This window comes from Marmota marmota, unplaced genomic scaffold (assembly GCF_001458135.2).
Source record: "Marmota marmota marmota unplaced genomic scaffold, marMar, whole genome shotgun sequence".
Classification (NCBI taxonomy): Eukaryota; Metazoa; Chordata; class Mammalia; order Rodentia; family Sciuridae; genus Marmota; species Marmota marmota.
In genome coordinates this window covers 63,751-81,394 of record NW_025999964.1, presented here as the reverse complement: position 1 = coordinate 81,394, position 17,644 = coordinate 63,751, and the positions used below count along the sequence as shown (strand labels likewise).

The following is a 17,644-nucleotide window of genomic DNA, read 5'->3' as shown; positions in this document are numbered from 1 at the left end:
GGGGGGGGGGGCAGCTCACAGTGTGGGGGAGGGGCACCTGGATGAGAGAGAACAGGAACAGAGAGTTGAGTGGGTTGACAGTCCTGCTGAGCGGGAGGGTAGAGACCTCAGGAGCCGGGGCTCAGAGCTGTGCCATGCCTGAGGGCAGGGGTTTCTGGGGTCTGTGGATTCTGCCCCTCTGCTAGCATGAACATAACAGACTTTCTCCTGACTCAGGTTAGGGGTTGGTGGTGAGGCTGGGGGAGGAGCCAGCTGGCCAGCCAAGCGGAAAGACCCTGGGAAGAGGATCCAAGCTGAGGGCAGAGGGAGCCTTCAGTGTGCTCTCCAGCGGAAGCAGAGGCCCTGCAGGCTGCTTGGGGGCAGGTGAAGTTCTGGTGGCTCTGAAGTGATGGCAAAGTCCCTCTTCAGGCTGGGATTGGTGACTTGCAGTTTGTTTACAAAGCCCCACAATTACAGATGTTCAACATTTTCAATTTTTTTTTTGTCTCATTTTTAGGCTAGAAACTCTGGTCATCATACAGAAGGGAAGACCCAGGAAGTCCAGGAGAGAGGCCCTGGGAAGGAAGGCCTGCTGCGGCAGAGAGAGAGAAGGGACCAGAGAGACTGGTTTCCTTCTGAGCAAGGGTAGGGGGGCTTGTCTTTCATAGAAACAACTTTGCCCCCTCTGGTTCCCCAAGGGTTTGGAGAAGATGAATATTCCCCCAGGTCAAAAGCCTCAGAAGACAGGTCAGGGTCTTCAAGGACTAGAGCCGAGAAACCTGCTAGAGGTAGTATGGAAGTGGGGCTTCACCTCGAAGCTCCAAACACCTGAGGGAAGATACTTTCTCCTTCAGGGCCAGGGAGTCCTCAGGAACTCAGAATCCTCCCTGCTTTGCCCTGGGGGCACTCAGACACCCTGGATGAATCTCCTCAAATAGGAGATAGAGGATTTCATCACTGTCAAGTAGAGGAGGTGAGACCTTTAGACAGACAGACCAGAGCTGATGTGAGAAATTTGGAAAGGAGAACTTGAGATGCTCTGGTAAAGGAGATAAAAGCTGTGACATTCAGGTGGGAAGATGAGACTATTCTCAAGTAGAGGATAGGAAACTTTGTGGAAGTTGGGTCATGGAATGAGAGCTCCTGACACTTCATTATGACACTTGAGACTTCAGGACACTCACCCAGTGAAGTGCCACCTTTAGACATTTGGGCAGAGGATATAAGACCTCTTGACTCTCAGGTAGAGAAGATGAAACTAGGTGGTGGAGATGAGACTTACTTCTTGGTGGAGGAGATTTAAGCCTCTGGACCTGAAGTGGAGGAAAGAGATGTTCTCACATACGGGGAGAGGTGAGAACTCCTTGATATTTGAGATCCGCTGGACATTCAGTTGAGGGGCATGTGACCTCCTGCAAGGTTTAGAAATGAGAAACTATGTCCTTTGGGTAGAGAAAATAGGGAGAGAAATCAAGATCATCCATAATCCCCCAAACTCAACACTCAGGAAGAGAAAAGGAGATGTCCCAATAGGTAGACAAGAGGAGCTCTCGTCACACTCCTAGTAGAGGAACAATCTCTTTGCCCTCTGATAAGCTGGCAAGACTTCCACTGAGGTGGAGGAGGTAGGTGTGCTCTACATGCAGGTACAGCAGATCAGAGCTCCGGACACTCTTTCAGGGGCGGGGAAACATTTGAACATCCAGGAATATGTAATAAACATTTGTCACTTCCCGATAGTCAAGATGCCGTCTCCTGACAATCAGAAAAGGTGAGGCTTTGATCCACTTGTTGCACTTAGTTCCCAGAGAGGAGGTCTCCATGTCCAGGGAGGGGACCTTGTGATACTTGGCAGTGAACAGGAAAGTAGACTTGGTAGTCATAAACTTGGGAAATTCAAAAGGGCTCTTTGAAAAGTATACTGATGGCATGTACTTGGAGAAGGAAAAGGCAGTTTTCCCTACCAGGTAATAAGGATCCACAGATCTTCTGAACCTGACTCTTTTTAACCACGGACATCTTGCACCATCTTGTTGCAGCAGGGCCAAACTGCTCCTCAGTGCTTGAGTCTGCACTGGTTACAGCTGGAAAAGAGACACACCCTTAACTTTCACACAGTGGGACCTTGGAAGAGTAATTGGCAGTGAAGATCTTGGCCTTGCGGGTGGAGGGAACCAGGTGGTGGAGTGGTAACCTGTCAGGAAGTTGGGGCGTCACTTCAGCATGGATCAGTTAAGCCGAGAGGCCTGCCTGGCTTACTGCTGGGGTGGGGGGAGACTACCCTGCTGATTGGCCAGGAGGCCACGGAGCTTTGTGAGGTCATGGCCTGCAGCCAGGGGGGGGGGGCAGGAGTATGGTGGAGATGCTGCCAACTGCCATTCTGCTGGTCTTGGCAGTGTCTGTGGTCGCCAAAGATAACTCCACGTGTGAGTAAGTGTCAGGGGCTCCTGGGTCAGGGAAGCTCAACAGGTCCTGCTCAGACTTCCTCTGTCCAGGGATAGGGAGGGGGCCAAATTGGGGCCTTAGCAGTGCCTGGGCCTCACATACCCAGCTCAGACCCTCCTTGCTCCCAGAACCATCAGCCCAGAGACCCTGGGTCCGGAGTTGTCTCTAGTTTCCCCTAAGAAAGAGCTCTCAGCTCCTAAATCCATGCTCCTAATTCCCCTGGTGATTGACCCCACTGCCAGTCAGACATCAAGTCCTGACTTTCAGGATGCCCTGTCCTCCATGAACAACTGAGATGTCCCCCATGAGCCTGACTCCATGTGCCTCTAGCACTTCCATCTACCTGCAGACTCTCACCCCTAAAGTGCCCCACAATGCCAACAACTCCCAAACTACTACTGGCTTCCCACCTGTGACAGTTCCCAGAACTTCCATTTCTGGGTCTCACTGCTCGTAGTGCGCCTCCCCCTAGGCCTGTTGGTCACTGTATCTGCTGGCAGGGATTCTCCTCCTGCTGCTATCTAACCCTGACACTACAGCCCCAAGATTCTCTGAATCACCTCATCTCCTACCTGAGATTGTCTCTAAAGACCCCAGTCCATTATACTCTCGTACCTGCAGACCCCTCATTCCACCTCTAGCCTCCTACTCTGCCCGGGGATCTCGCATACTTCTATGGCCTACACAGCCCTGCCTCTGGCCCCTCTTTCCTTATTTTGTGATAACTTAAGACCCCAAAATGACCCCAGACCACTTCCTGGAGCTGATGGCTTCTTGCGGGCCCCAGGTTTCCCTTTTCTTGGAAGCCCACAGCTCTTTCCCACCTTCCCCAGCCCCATATCCCTGCCTCTCCCCAGGACTGGCTGTGCCAGTTGATGTGAATCGTGTCTCGGTCTCTCTTCAGTGGCCCCTGTGGGCTGCGGTTCAGGCAGAACCCTCAAGGGAGCTCCAGAGTGATCGGAGGGCATGTTGTGCAGAATGGGGCCTGGCCCTGGATGGTCAGCCTTCAGGTCTCCCAGCCCCACAACAACCGCAGGTACCACTCGTGTGGAGGATGCCTGCTGAATTCCCACTGGGTGCTTACAGCTGCTCACTGCTTTGACAACAAGAAGTACGTGCGGGAACACCCAGAGGGAGGTCTCCAGAACGCTCTTTTTGGAAAGGGAACTTCCCCAGGGGCTCTGTGCGGGGTCTCCCTGGGGTCCCCGGCAAAGTGGCAACTGGACTCTGGTTGGGGGAAGGCTCTAAGGGTTACTCCCCAGGGGATTCTGTCAACCCATCTGTGAGAACGATTGTTTTACCTTTGTACCCACAGAAGAGTCTATGACTGGAGACTGATTTTTGGAGCACAGGAAATTGAGTATGGGACAAACATGCCAGTAAACGATCCTCTGCAGGAGAGATATGTGGAGAGAATCATCATCCACGAAAAATACAACATTGTGACCGAGGGGAACGACATTGCTCTCTTGAAGGTCACCCCTCCTGTTCCATGTGGGCCTTTCATTGGGGTAGGCTGCCTGCCCAATTTTAAGGCAGGCCCTCCCAAAGTTCCCCAGACCTGCTATGTGGCTGGCTGGGGATACATCAAGGAGAAGGGTGAGTGTGGGAAGGGCTCTGAGGAGGGCATGCCGGTCTTTCTATTGGTGGGCTTGGAGAGGCAGGGATCATACACTGATGCCCAGTTGAGCAACTTTCCGTTCCCATCGTGGTACCATGGGCAGCGGCTGTCACAGTGCCCTTTACAGCTGAAGAAGCTGGGGTCTGAGGGAAACTGAGCCCCTGTCCAAGGTCACAGGACTGGCTGCCTAGCGGAAGGCCGAATGGCATGCACAAGTAGAACCCTGGCCTTTGTTCCTGTCTCTGCCTGGCACCTGGAGCCCCACCTGCTAGATTCTGGAAATGAGGAATGTACACTGAAACAGCATTTAGAGAAGAATTCTAGATGTGCTTTTGTGGCCATGGGCTAGTTTTGCTTCTGTGTAATGATGGCCTCCAAGCAGAACAACTCCAACCTCTGCTATGACAGGGTCACTCTTATCCACCAGCAGCAGCAGGCTCCTGGCTCTGTCCTTGGATAGTCCTGGCACAAACTTCCACCCTTTTCATTTGATCTGCTTGACATTGTCTCTGTCACCTTAGAGGCAGGCAGGCAGTGGGTGGGCTTTCTGCAGGTCATGGGTATTCCGGCATTTGGGGCACCTTGGAGCCATCTACCCGGTCCCTTGCTGTTCATGATGATGGTAGCTGCCTCTCTAGACTTCTCTGCCTTGGCAAGCTATCAGCCTCTTCTCTGGCCCAAATATCTCACCTGCCCAACACTGCCCGACCCACTTGGCACCAGTTGAGTGGTGAGTGAGTACAGGAATCTTTTTTTCCACTGCAGATGGGCTCGCAGAGGGTCCAGGGAGGAATCTAAAGCAACTGCCATTGCTGACTCCATGGTTATGCTGAGCCCAACATCTCCCCATGTACTTGAAGCCTAGGGGTACTCTTTGTCCCAGGGGTAATTGTAGACAGCAAGATTCTGACAGAGGACAACCAAGTGGAACTTGACCTCTGAGCATGACCCACACTCCAGTTTTCCATAAGCAGCCACGTAGAATTTCATCCACTGACATTAGGGTGGTGACACAGAAACCTTGCTCTCAGTCTCTTCTTTGATAATAGAAAATTTATGCTTCTTAATTCAAGCAATTCAGCCACTTGGGGCTTAAAACTTGTTTGAGATTCTTTCTTTTACTCTTATTCCCTTGTTCCAGCGGGTGATCTAGTTCCTGATGGGTTTGTTACCAGTCCTATCCCTCTGATCTCATTTTCACTGGCCGTTGCTGACATGAGACCATCACTTTCTGACCTAGTGTGCCCACCCCTGTCTCTGCTGCTGATGCTAACGGTTTTGCCATGGTGTCCAGAGTGAGGACATGCATTATTCTAGATCACACTCCTTTCTACCCTTTGGCCTGTCCATGGCTTGAAGGGTTTTCTAGTCCCTGGAAGGCTGCTCTTGGGGTCCTCACTCCAACCCCACATCTGCGATCCAATTGTAGGCTCCCAGACACACCTTGGAGGTCAAAGCAAGGCCTTTTTGTCCTGGAATCCCCCAGAAATTAATGGGGCACTCTTGTTCCTTTGTTTTTTTTTTTTTTTTCAAACATCCCCTAAATTTAAGTCTTAAAGAAACACTCAGGCTCCAATCTCCTGTGACTCACCGGAATCTTCCTTGTTCTGGCTAATCCTTGAACTCTTTGGGGCTGAAAGAGTACCCCAGAGTGTTGCTTCTTTCCCTTGAATTTTGAGTTCCTGTGGGCTTCTGGCCTTTGTTACTTAAGCCAAGGGGCTGGGATTGAGGAAACTTTCTTCTGTTTTAGGACACTGGGCATTTCACAATGATTATGACTTTCAGGACTATGGTTCTGCATAGATCTAAAAAGCCATCTTGACTGCTAACAACCTGCCATCTCAGTGTCGCCACCACTCCAAGGGCAGGGCACATATTAATCCCTTGCTGCTGCTTGAATAGGAGGAATGGTGGTAGCTGAAGGGATTGAAGAACAAAATCCCACCTGGCAAACACACATTAGCAGTCATCTACAAATGCTGGCTGAGTGTGCATCCCTGTGTACATGCCTCCAGCATCTCCTCCCTTACCCTCTGGGCCTGCATGGTTGTGTTCCCTAGGCTGCTCCCTGCCTGGGCGGCGAACCTTCTGGATCTGCCCACAAGGCTGTGGTGCTGCCACGGAAGGGGTCTTGCTGTGTGCACTGGATGGGGGCACGGAGGCACTGGTGGTGGGGCTACGTCTGACCCCATGCTTGCTGCTTGCGTGAGCTTGCACAGACAGGCCTTTCCTAACCCCCAGGTCATGACAGGGTCGGAGCTGTGAAGGAGACCCAGATTCAGCTCTCTTCTTCCTACAGTCTCCTCAAAACAGATCTGAGGCATGTGGGGAGGGACTGATTAGCCCAGCTCCACTGCTGGAAAGAGAAGTCCTGATGAGGAATAAGAAGCAGGAAGGCTGATTCCTAGCCAGACGGTGTGTTCTAGACTTGGGTCTGGAGAAGAGTGATCCTGGGCAGATTACAGCTACCACTTCCCACCGTAGGCAGGTGGCACTCTAGCCCCAGGGAATAACAGGATCAATAATGGGAACAACAGGATGTGACTCGTGAGTGCTGGGCAGATTCCAGTTGTTTCGTTAATGCTACAACTAACCTCCTTAACCCTCATCTACTATTAATATACACTCCCATCCACCCTTCCTTCCTTTCCCTCTTCATCCAGGTGACAGTGCCCCACTTCCGTCCCTGGCTGCTCTTTCATTGTGTATTTCCTCAGGAGTGTATGAGGAAAGGTGGGGCATTGGCTGGTGGATCTAGGTTTAACTAGAGCATTACAAAGGATGGGGGCTCCGTGGAGGAGGAGACAGGGCTTCCCTCCATGTCTGCCTTGATCACTGACCACTGCACGGCCTGGCTGCAGCCCCCAGGCCATCGCCTGTACTGATGGAGGCTCGTGTGGACCTCATCGACCTCGACCTGTGTAACTCGACCCAGTGGTACAATGGGCGTGTCACGTCAAGCAACGTGTGCGCAGGGTATCCCGAAGGCAAGATCGACACCTGCCAGGTAACCCTCTTCCTGGTGCCAGACTCCTGGGTCCCTCCAGGGCTCCTCAGGACTGAGGACACCTCTTTTTGGGTCCCTGAGCTCCACTGCCTCTACTCCCTGCCTAGTGCCCTTCCCTAGTGAATCTTTCCCTGGTCCCTCTCCCAGCACTGACAGTCACAATGAAGATGAGAGGTGACACCCACCAGCTACTCCTACAGAGAACTCATCACCCCATTCAGTACTTGATCCCAACCTCAGCCATCAGAACATATCACCCAAACCTAGTGCCTGAAGACAATGCTCCCCTCTTTCCCAGAACTCAAAGCATTCAAACCCACAAGTGCTGGTGTGTGCAGGCAGATCTACCTGCGAGCGCACACCTCACTCATCTCACTGCGGGAAACCCATTTCCGTCCATTGCTGTTCTCAATCCTAGCTGAGGCTGTGGCACCGTCTCCAATTTCAGCACAGCCATCTATGTTTCTGGCAGCAGGAAACCATGTGGCTGCAGAAACTGCCCTCCCAGAATCCCACGACCCCTCTGGGCAAGGAGAGTGGCTCAGGCTGAGAGTGACCTCTGTGTCCTTTGGGCAGGGGGACAGCGGCGGGCCTCTCATGTGCAGAGACAACGACCAAAGCCCCTTTGTTATCGTGGGGATCACGAGCTGGGGGGTAGGCTGTGCCCGCGCTAAGCGCCCTGGAATCTACACGGCCACCTGGGACTACCTGGACTGGATTGCTTCCAAGATCGGTCCGAACGCCTTGCACATGATTCAGCCGGCCACCCCACCTCCTCCTACTCGACCCCGGCCTCCACCCCGACCCAGCTCCCGGCCGCCCTCGGCTCACCGTCCTTGGTATTTCCACCAGCCTCGCCCACCCCGGCCCGTTCCCCTCCTTCCACTCCGTACTCCAGCCTCGTCTCCGTCCCGGATCCCGGCCCCCACCCCGGCCCCACCCCACCCCACCCGCCACCGCCACCGCCACCGCCACCGCCACCGCCACCGCCATCTCCTCCGCCATCTCCTCCAAGGCCTTCCACCAAACTTCCCCAAACACTTTCTTTTGCCGAGCGACTTCAGCGTCTCATAGAGACCCTGAAGCGGAAGGATTATTCCAGCTCCCAGACCTCTTATGACACCGAGATCATCGAGCTTCCAGGATCCATATCCTGATCCCACCCTGTTTTCAGCAGACCCGGTGAACTCTTCACTCCTGAGGGGGGAGGGAAAAAAAAAGATGAAATAAACATATATTTATTTATAAAAAATATATATACATGAAGAGATGCTTTCTGGACTTCTGTCTGTCTGTCCATCCAGTCCGACCCAGACCTCCATCAGATCCATCCCTCCTTTCACTCTCCAACAAGGTGGAACTTCTCATGCATTCCTGTGAATTGTGTGTCTTGAATCTTAAACGCTAGTGCTGGATTAAGGTGATTGGGTCCACAGGCCAGGTTTAGTTTTTATCTCACCCTTTAGTGAAACTGGCTAGAAGGGGTCGTCTCTGCATATGCAATTCAGCTGGGGTCGTGCCCTGAAAATGCGTGAGCTGAGCTGACTGGGAAAAAAGAGGCGAAATTCAAAGTCTTCCACAAGGAGGCCAAGTTCTCCTGGTGCTATCAGGAGACAGCCAGAGAGGCTTGTGCAGGTGGAGAGAGCTCTCAGAACATGGGACAACACAACTGTGTAGCCATAACAGCAAATGTCCAGTACAGCACACAGATTGGCTTCTGTTGACTGGCTGGCTGAACATTGCTTGTGCAAGTTCCTGATTGGCGAAATGAATTTGTTCCTGGATTCAGGCAAACTAGAAAATTATGTGCTATAGTTTTCCAGGAATAGCAATGGAATAGAGGTATACCTTTTGGTGGATGCACCTGAGTGGATTTTGAATGGCTTTCTTACCATTCAGGGGTATTTAAGATCTTCCATTGCACGGAACAGAAAGTCATTTAAATGATAAGGATGCAAAGACATCACAAAGAACCAACAGTAAATGTCAGAAACAGGAGCCATGGCATGGCTAGAGTCTGAAATTTTCTCAGAGTGGCTAAAAATGCTCAACTTGAGTGGCAGACCTACCTGCACTGTCCCCAGGCTGGGGTCAGCCCTCAGAACTGCTCATATTTGTTGGCAAAGTCCTGGGAAAGAAATCCTGATGGACTCAGGTCAACTACCCTCTTTGGTCAAAGGAGTAAATAAAATGTGACTGCTATATTACCACTTGTGTTATCAAAGATGGAAGATCCCAGTGAAAGAAGACCCTGGCTTCTGGCATTCACTTGCATGTCCATTCATCAAATTGCTTGTGTGCATGTCAACTGCAAGATGTCTAATGCCCTGGCTGTAAAGACAGACGGCAGAGGCAAGGTGTTGCAGCAGGTGGGGGCACCCTCTGTGAGAAAGCCTGTGGGACAGACATGGATAGGGATATCTCAGGCTGCTTTGGAATTCCTTTCTCTGCTTGGCAAAGTCCTGCTCAACCCCTCTCTGCCTATGGGGAGATGCACCTGAGGGTGTGTGACTGTGGGATAAAGATGGGGTGAAGCATGGGACCAGGGCTTGGCACTGAATGCTCATGGATGTGGGCTGTCACGTGGAGCCACCTGGTGATGAGCTTCTCATCTGTATTTTCAGGGAGCACTGTGGGGTCACCATTTTCCTGAAATTCTTTAGCTGCATAGGAGGGCTTGCATATTGGTCTGAACGACCCATAGCTCTGTAGCACTGCAACGTTTGAATTAAGTTTCAAAAGCCAAATTCTTTCTGGTTAAGAGCTGGCATTGCTAAGACTGGAGTTGGCAATTTTTTTTTTTTTTTTCCTTCCTCGTCCCTCTCTTTGCAGTGCTGGAGCTTGAACCCAGGGTCTCATGCATGCTAGCCAGGTACTGTGTCACCAGACTATATCCTGAACCTCCTAAATCAGATTCTATTTTTTTTTTTAGGGATTAAACCCAGGGTGCTTTGCCATTGAGCTTCATCCCCCGCCTTTTAAATCTGTGTATTTTGAGACATGCTCGTGCTAAGTTCCTGAGGCTGGACTTGAACTTGCAAGCCTCCTGCCTCAGCCTCCTGTAGTTGCTGGGATTACAGGTGGGTGCCACCATGCCTGACTCAAGCCAGATATTGTCTTTATACCTGGTACCAGACACTAGCCATCTTCTGAATACTGAACAAACAAAAGGCAAAGGCCCAGTTAACAGAGCAAGACAGTCCACGCCACAGGACACATGATCCAAAGAGCAGCAGCTCAGGACTCCCCTCGTCCACGATGGCGCAATCCTGTACCTGAGCCAGATGCAGCACCAGGTGGGTTCACAGGTGGAGCAGGGGGCAAGGTGTGCTCAGACGCATGGAGGGATTCTGAACAAGTCGGGGAGGGACTGCAGTAGCAACAGTACTGTAATCCAGAGGTCTTTTTTTTTATTGTGGTATTGAAGATTGAACCATGTACCCAGGCCTTTTGATTTTATTTTGAGATGGGTCTCACTAAGTTGCCCAAACTGTCCTTGAACTCATGATTCTCCCACCTCAGACTCCAGAGCAACTGGGATCACAGGTGTGCAACACTGCTCCTGACTCATCTCTTCTTTAGGAGACTTCTTGGGCCAAGAAGAGTTTTCCTGGTGCTCTTTCTCCTAATTCACTTCTCCTCCCTCAGTGAAGTGGAAAGTCTTGCGCTGGCCTGTCATCCCTAGCTAGCGCCCGATCTCCTTCCTGGACAGAGGGCCTACTCTCAGGACACAGACACGTGCGCACAGGCTGGGTGGAGCATGCGGAGTCCTTGTTCACATCTGGAGCATCCCATCCACATGAAGGGGTGGATGCATGCTGCGATCCCCTATCTAGTTTCCACTTCATGGTACTCTGTGACTTCCTTTTCTATCCAGCAAATAGTTGTTTCCACGTGAGCTTGTGCAGGCCCATCTCAGTTCTATAGATGGGTCTCATGCACCATACTTCTTCCTGGCAGAAGCATGTAGCCTTCCATGCCTGAGAATGCTCATTTCCCCATATCTTAGCCAACATTGCTAAGATGCTAAGATTCACTCCTAATCTTTAAAATTAAAACATCTATTGCGTTGGCAAAATGTCACCTCGCCCAACTCAAGCAAGTACTTTTTATTTTTTTTTTTTAAATATACCTTCTTTCACTCACCATTCATTTTGACATTTGTTCATGTGGTAGTATGTATCAGTAACTTATTCCTTTTTATTGTTAAGCGTTTCATTGTATGAGTATACCACAATTTGTTTTTCTATTATATTGGGTTGTTTCCAGTTTTGGCTATGACAATAAAGCAGCGATGAACATTCATATTCATGTATAAGTCTTTTGCATTTTATTTGGACTTCTATATATATATTTTTTCATTCTGTTGGTTAAGTGCCTACGTGAAGAATGGCAGATCATATAGTAGGTGTGTGTTAAACCTTTTTTCAAAAACTGCCAAAATATTTTTTCAAAGTTTCTTCAACATTTTGTATCCCACTAAAACTGTAGAGTTATAGTTCCAGGCCCTCTACAGCCTCAGCAACACTTGGTATGGTCCTTCTTTTCATTCTAGTCCTTCTGATGGGTATATAGTAATAGTCATTGTGTTTTTAATTTGCATTTACTTAATGATTGGCAATGTTAAGCATCTTCTCACGTGGTTATTTCCATCCAAGTATCTTCTTTGATAAAGTTTCTGGTCAAATCTTTTGCCTATTTAAAAATATTTATGACCATTTTATAGAGTTTTGTGGGTTTTTTTTTTTTTTTTGAGTCTTGAGTTTTTCTGTGTGCTGAATATGACATTAATACTTCGTATGCTTTTAAAATCTCTCTCCCTGTCAAGGGGAGAATTCTCTAAACAGTCTTTAAATTCTCTAAACAAGGTCCTTTGAAGAACAGAAATTTTAAATGTTGATGGAGTACAGTTAATCAAATTGTTCTTTTATGGATCATGTTTTTGATATCAAATTGAAGAAAGTTTTGCTTAACCCAAGCCTGCAAAAATTTTCTTCTATATGGTCTTCCAGAAATTTAATTTTAGGTTTCACATTGAGGTCTATGATCCATTTTGAGTTAATTTTCGTGTTGGTGTGAACTGTGGGTTGAAGCCCCCTTTCTGCATGTGGCCATCCAGTGGTTTCAGCACTACAGTTTGAAAAGATTCTCCTTTTCCCATTGAATCGCTTTGCACCTCTGAACAAAATTAGTTGTTCATTTACGTATGGTTCTATTTTTGGACTTTCTATTTTGTTTCTCTGATCTATTTGTCTTGATACCAGTACCACTCTGCCTTATCTTATATAGTATATAGTTTACAGTAAGTCTTGAAACCAGTTAATGTCTGTCTTACAATTTTGTTCTTTTTCACGACTGTCTGGCTAGTCTAGGTCCTTTGCACTCCATTTAAGTATTAGAATCAGCTTATTGATTTCTACATTAAAAAATCCTGTTAAAATGGTACAATCCAGTCACTTGGAAAATATTTAAGGGATGTGAAATCAGTGTGTCAGATGGATATCTGTTCTCCCATGCTCACTGCAGCACTGTTCAGTAACCAGGAGATGGAATCAACCTAACCATCAACGGATGAGTGGATAAAGAAAATGTGATACACATACACAGCATGCGCGCACGCGCACACACAGAGGAATACCATGTGGCCATGAAAAAGAAGGGAGTCTTATCATCTGTGACTGCATGGATGAACCTGGAGAATATTGTGCTAAGTGAAAGACAAATACCATATAATTTTACTTATATGAAAAATGTAAGACAAACACAGAGAGACAATTATGCACAGAAACACAAACACCATATAATTTTACTTATATGAAAAATTTAAGCCAGGCACATGCCTGTAATCCAAGCAGTTTGGGAGGCTGAGGCAGGAAGGATCTCAAGTTCAAAGCCAGCCTCAGCAACTTAGCAAGGCCCTAAGCAACCTAGTGAGACCTTGACTGAAAATAAAACTTAACAAGGACTGGGAATGCAGCTCAGTGGTCAAGTGGCCCAGTGTTCTGTCCCTAATACTGAAAAAAATCGCTCATGACTATTAACCAAGCTGCAGCATCTATTCAGATTTTACCAGTTTTTTCTTTTTATTACTTTTCCTTTCTGTCTGTTCCAAGGTCAACCCAGGTTACCATGGCATTTTTACTTGTCATTTGTCCTTAGTTTCCTCTGGTTTGCTACAGTTTTTCAGTCTTTCTTTGCTTTTATAGGACAGACCTTGGCTGTTTGGTGCAGTACTTGTCAGGTATTTTGTAGAATGTCTCTTAATTTGAATTTGACTGAACTTTTCCAGGATTGTGTTGGTATCATGAGCTCGGGGGAAAGAATCCCACAGAGATGAAAGATCCCTGCTATCCATCCTACCAAGGGCCACCACGGGCCACAGCCAGAGTGCCATTTTGCCCCAGCCACTTGGTGGGCCTTGTTTTCCAGGCCCCTCTCTGCTTCCCTACTGTCGCATTCCCGGTCACAAAAACACTCAGGGTCACTCCAGGGAAGCTGGGCTGCGCAAAATAACCACACAAGAGAGAGACAGGCCTTTTTCTTTGGGGGTCCTGTGATGGCTACTCTGACCTTAAGGGTCCACAGAAAGAGAGAGTGAGCACGTGCTGACCCTTTTATAGAGAAGAAGTCATTCAAAGAAGGCAAGGGTCAGGTTTCAGGGGGCTGCGTCTAGCTTCCTGATGTCCACTGTCAGCAGGTTGTCTGACGTCTAGGAAGGCCACAACCAAAGGCGGAGCAAGAGAAGGGGACACACAAAGGGCGTTTCCATGGAACATTCTATCCCAAACAGGGCAAGGGGTTAATATCACAAAGGAACAGGTGAGTGTAGCTTGACCCACGTTGCTGCAGGAAGGCACGCCTAAGCATGAAGACACATTTTGCGACTTCCAACATCGGGGCAGCCATCTAGGGCCACTTTGATGTGGCCAGATCATGCAAAGTAACCAACAGAGCCTCAACTGATCAGGGAAGGAAAACGCTGGTCACATAGTGACCTCCCACACCCTAACACAGGCTTTTCTTTGGAAGTGAGCTACGGGTCGTAGCAACTACACATATCCTTGGAATTCCTTTGTAGGTGAGGTGTGTTTCTCATTAATTCATTCACATCAGTATAGATTACCTATGTGTATTTCTTTTACATGTAGGATTATAATCCAATATGATATCATTCAATCCATTGCTCATAGTTTTCCACCTTTGGCCTTTGGGAGATCTTCCTTGATCTTTATTTCCTTTAATTTGTTCTTTCTTTTCTTTTTCTTTTTCTTGGTACTGGGGCTTGAACTCAGGGGCACTCAACCACTGAGCCCCATATTCAACCCTATTTTGTATTTTATTTAGAGACAGGGACTTACTGAGTTGCTTAGTGCCTCACTTTTGCTGAGGCTGGCTTTGAACTCTCGATCCTCCTGCCTCCACCTCCCCAGCTGCTGGGATTACAGGCGTGTGCCACCACACCTGGCTTAATTTGTTCTACTTATGGGAAAGCTGAGCTTATTGATTTGAAACCTCTTCTTTTGTAAACTTCTCCTAAACACTGCTTAATAACATACCACATATTTTGTATATTGTTTCCATTTTTTAAGAGAGAAAGAGAGAGAGAGAGAGAGAGAGAGAGAGAGAGAGAGAGAGGTAGATGGACACAACACAATGCCTTTATTTTTATGTGGTGCTGAGAATCAAACCCGGGTCACGCCCGTGCTAGGCGAGCGCTCTACCACGGAGCACAACCCCAGCCCTATTGTTTCCATGTTTAAAAAAATATTTATTTTTTAGTTGTAGTTGGATACAATATTTTTATTTTATTTTTACGTGGTGCTAAGGATTGAACCCAGGGCCTCGAACGTGCTAGGCGAGCGCTCTACCACGGAGCACAACCCCAGCCCTATTGTTTCCATTTTTTAAAAAATATTTATTTCTTTGGTTGTAGTTGGACATAATATCTGTATTCCAAACAGAATACAGTTTTATGTGGTGCTGAGGATAGAACCCAGGGCCCTGCGTGTCCTAGGTGAGCGCTCTACCACTGAGCCACAATCCCAGCCCCTATTGTTTCCATTTTTTATTGGCTTAAAATACTTTCTAATTTCATATTTGATTTCCTATTTGGTCCAGGTGTCATTTAGAACCATGCCATTTAGTTAGCAAATAGGAATCTGTTATTGATTTCTAATTTAATCCCCTTGTGGTCAGGGTACACTTTGGCTTGAATCCTTTTTTTTTTTTTTTGGTACAGGATGTGGTGGTCTATCTTGGTAAATGTTCAGTGTATACTTGGGAAAACATATGTGTTCTTCTATTAGTGAGTGGAATGTTTTATAACTGTCAATTAGTTCAGGATGGTTAATAGTGTCCAAATTTTCTATATCCTTACTCATTTTTTGTACTCTTATTCTGTAAACTATTGAGAAGGGGCATGAAACTGCTGAAGATAATTGTAAATTTGTCCTTGTAAGTCTATCAGTTTTTTAAAATATTTTCTTAGTTGTTGATAGACCTTTATTTTATTTATTTATATGTGGTGCTGAGTATTAACCCAGCCACATGCCAGGCAAGTGTGCTACTGCTAAGCCATGGCCCCAGCCCACTCAGTTTTTATTAGTATATATTTATTATAGCTACATTGATATCTAGCTTACATGCCACAGTCTGGCTGGGTACATATCACAAGCCACTCAAGCAGGAACAAACTTTACTTCCGAACTCCCCCGAATGCCACCCACGAGGTCCTTCTAGGCACACCACACACCAACCGGAACTCCCTCCACCGGAACTTCACCAACCAACGCCAACTCCCCAGGAATCCCTGCGAGAACTCCAAAGTAGCGGGCGCCTGAGGCAGACAGCAGGGGTCTATATTCAATTGAGCACACAGCCTGTTTCAATCCAGCATCATCTTAATGGCTCACCTCTCAACCATTACTTCTGGCAAAATGCCAGGGGCCATTCCGACTCAGCTGTGGCCCTCAGCATCTCCCCCCTTCTGTTTAATTAAACAACAAGCATGTGGCTTAGGGACCGTGCCTGCCTTAGGTTGTCCAATACTACATATGGTTCTTACCCGTCATCGGATGAGCTGACCTCAAGGCGTCAGCCTCCTGTCTTAGGTCGGTACCATTGCAATTGGATCTTACCCGTCATTGACTACCGGTCCAGCATACAGCCACACCTGTGGATAGGCCTTTGCACCAGTGTGTGGGGGGGAGAGGTTCTTTGCCTCACCTCTGTTGGCCCCCAAATTTGGCCTTTGCAAGCAGAAGGGAGGAGGATGCAAAATGCCATGACACCAAGCCAAATGACGGTTCCTTTTGGAAAAATTGTACCACCGATGACACCATCAGCAAAGATACCCCAGCACTACCACAATTCGCTGCACCAACAGATAGTTCACAATGCATACAAGTGATACATAGTCCAGGCAAGTTCTGCAAGCAGTTCAAAGCAAAGGAATCTATCAATATGTCCATTTCCAAGTAAATTGACTCCATGATTGAGCATTACTTGTTGAGTTACATTATTCATTGATGCATCAGGTTATACAGTTTGTTGTGATGGCTATCACAGAAGCTGTAGTTTGGTTTTATCTTTGTCTTCACCGGCACTGGGATGAAGATAGGAATTCTGGCAATGAAAAAAAAAATTATGTAACATTCCAGCAGGCACTAAAAGAAAGCAATTTTCTAAACAATTTAGTATCCTCAATAGAATTAGATATAATGAAAAGGAAAGGTGAAAGTAAACAAACAGATCTGTTAACCTCCTTTTTTGTTCACATATTAAAACAATCCTCAACAGCTGTTTACCCAATTATTAAATTAAACCATTTAAATCACGTGAATAAAAAAAAATTTGGATCCATTTTTTCATGAGTGCTCCTCATATATGATATATGGACATACGCACATACAGACATACAACACAAAACACAAGTGTGCACACATAACATACAACACATAAGACAATAGTAAAGGCCTTGTAGCTTTTCACAGGTGAAATCTCCATTGTAATGTTTAAAAACTCTACATTCAAAAAATAGAACTGATCAGAAAAACATTAACCTAGGTCTGTATGAGCTCAAAAAATAAAATAGAACTTTATGATGTGGGAAAGGGCAATAATAAAATAGATATTGAAAAAAAGCATCCTGGTTACCACCTGGGCTTGACTCTTCTTTTGATATTCCATCCTTCTTCCTGTAACTTGCATAATGGGTCTGAAAGTATTCCCACAAGCAAGCCCCAAGGTTTTTTTTACATTTGAAATAGGCTTTAATGGTGTTCATTATTCATTAGCCTCCAGGTGTGGGAGAACCACTGTCACAGATGTAAGGATATCAGCTGTTATGGATTTGAGCCAAGTCATCTTCTTTTTGGTCTTTAGAAATCGCTTTGGTTAATCTCTCTGGAATCCAAATCGGCTGCTGTTCTCCCTGTGGAAACACACAAACAGACCCCCGACTCCAGACAATCACTGGGTCAGGACCTTTCCATTGTCCTATTAGAATATCCTTCCAAAGAACCTTGGGCTTATGTACATTTTTTGGACACATGTGCCTTTCCGCAGCACTAAGCCCTGATGAATCCAAATTT

The 17,644-nt window shown here is 47.3% G+C and overlaps 1 protein-coding gene across 2 annotated transcripts; it reads left to right on the top strand.

The window, feature by feature from the left end:
• Nucleotides 1-32: 32 nt before the first annotated feature.
• Nucleotides 33-8,251, top strand: Acr (acrosin). 2 transcript variants are annotated; one of them, XM_048803148.1, is made up of 6 exons: nucleotides 33-2,409; nucleotides 3,329-3,535; nucleotides 3,740-4,023; nucleotides 6,907-7,052; nucleotides 7,629-7,936; nucleotides 7,969-8,251. In XM_048803148.1, exons 1-6 carry the CDS (start codon nucleotides 2,333-2,335, stop codon nucleotides 8,207-8,209), a joined length of 1,263 nt encoding a protein of 420 aa, XP_048659105.1. In that variant the 5' UTR covers nucleotides 33-2,332; the 3' UTR covers nucleotides 8,210-8,251. The 2 variants fall into 2 exon arrangements, with proteins under 2 accessions (XP_048659105.1, XP_048659106.1); XM_048803149.1 differs by having other exon boundaries at nucleotides 7,637-8,251.
• Nucleotides 8,252-17,644: the final 9,393 nt, after the last annotated feature.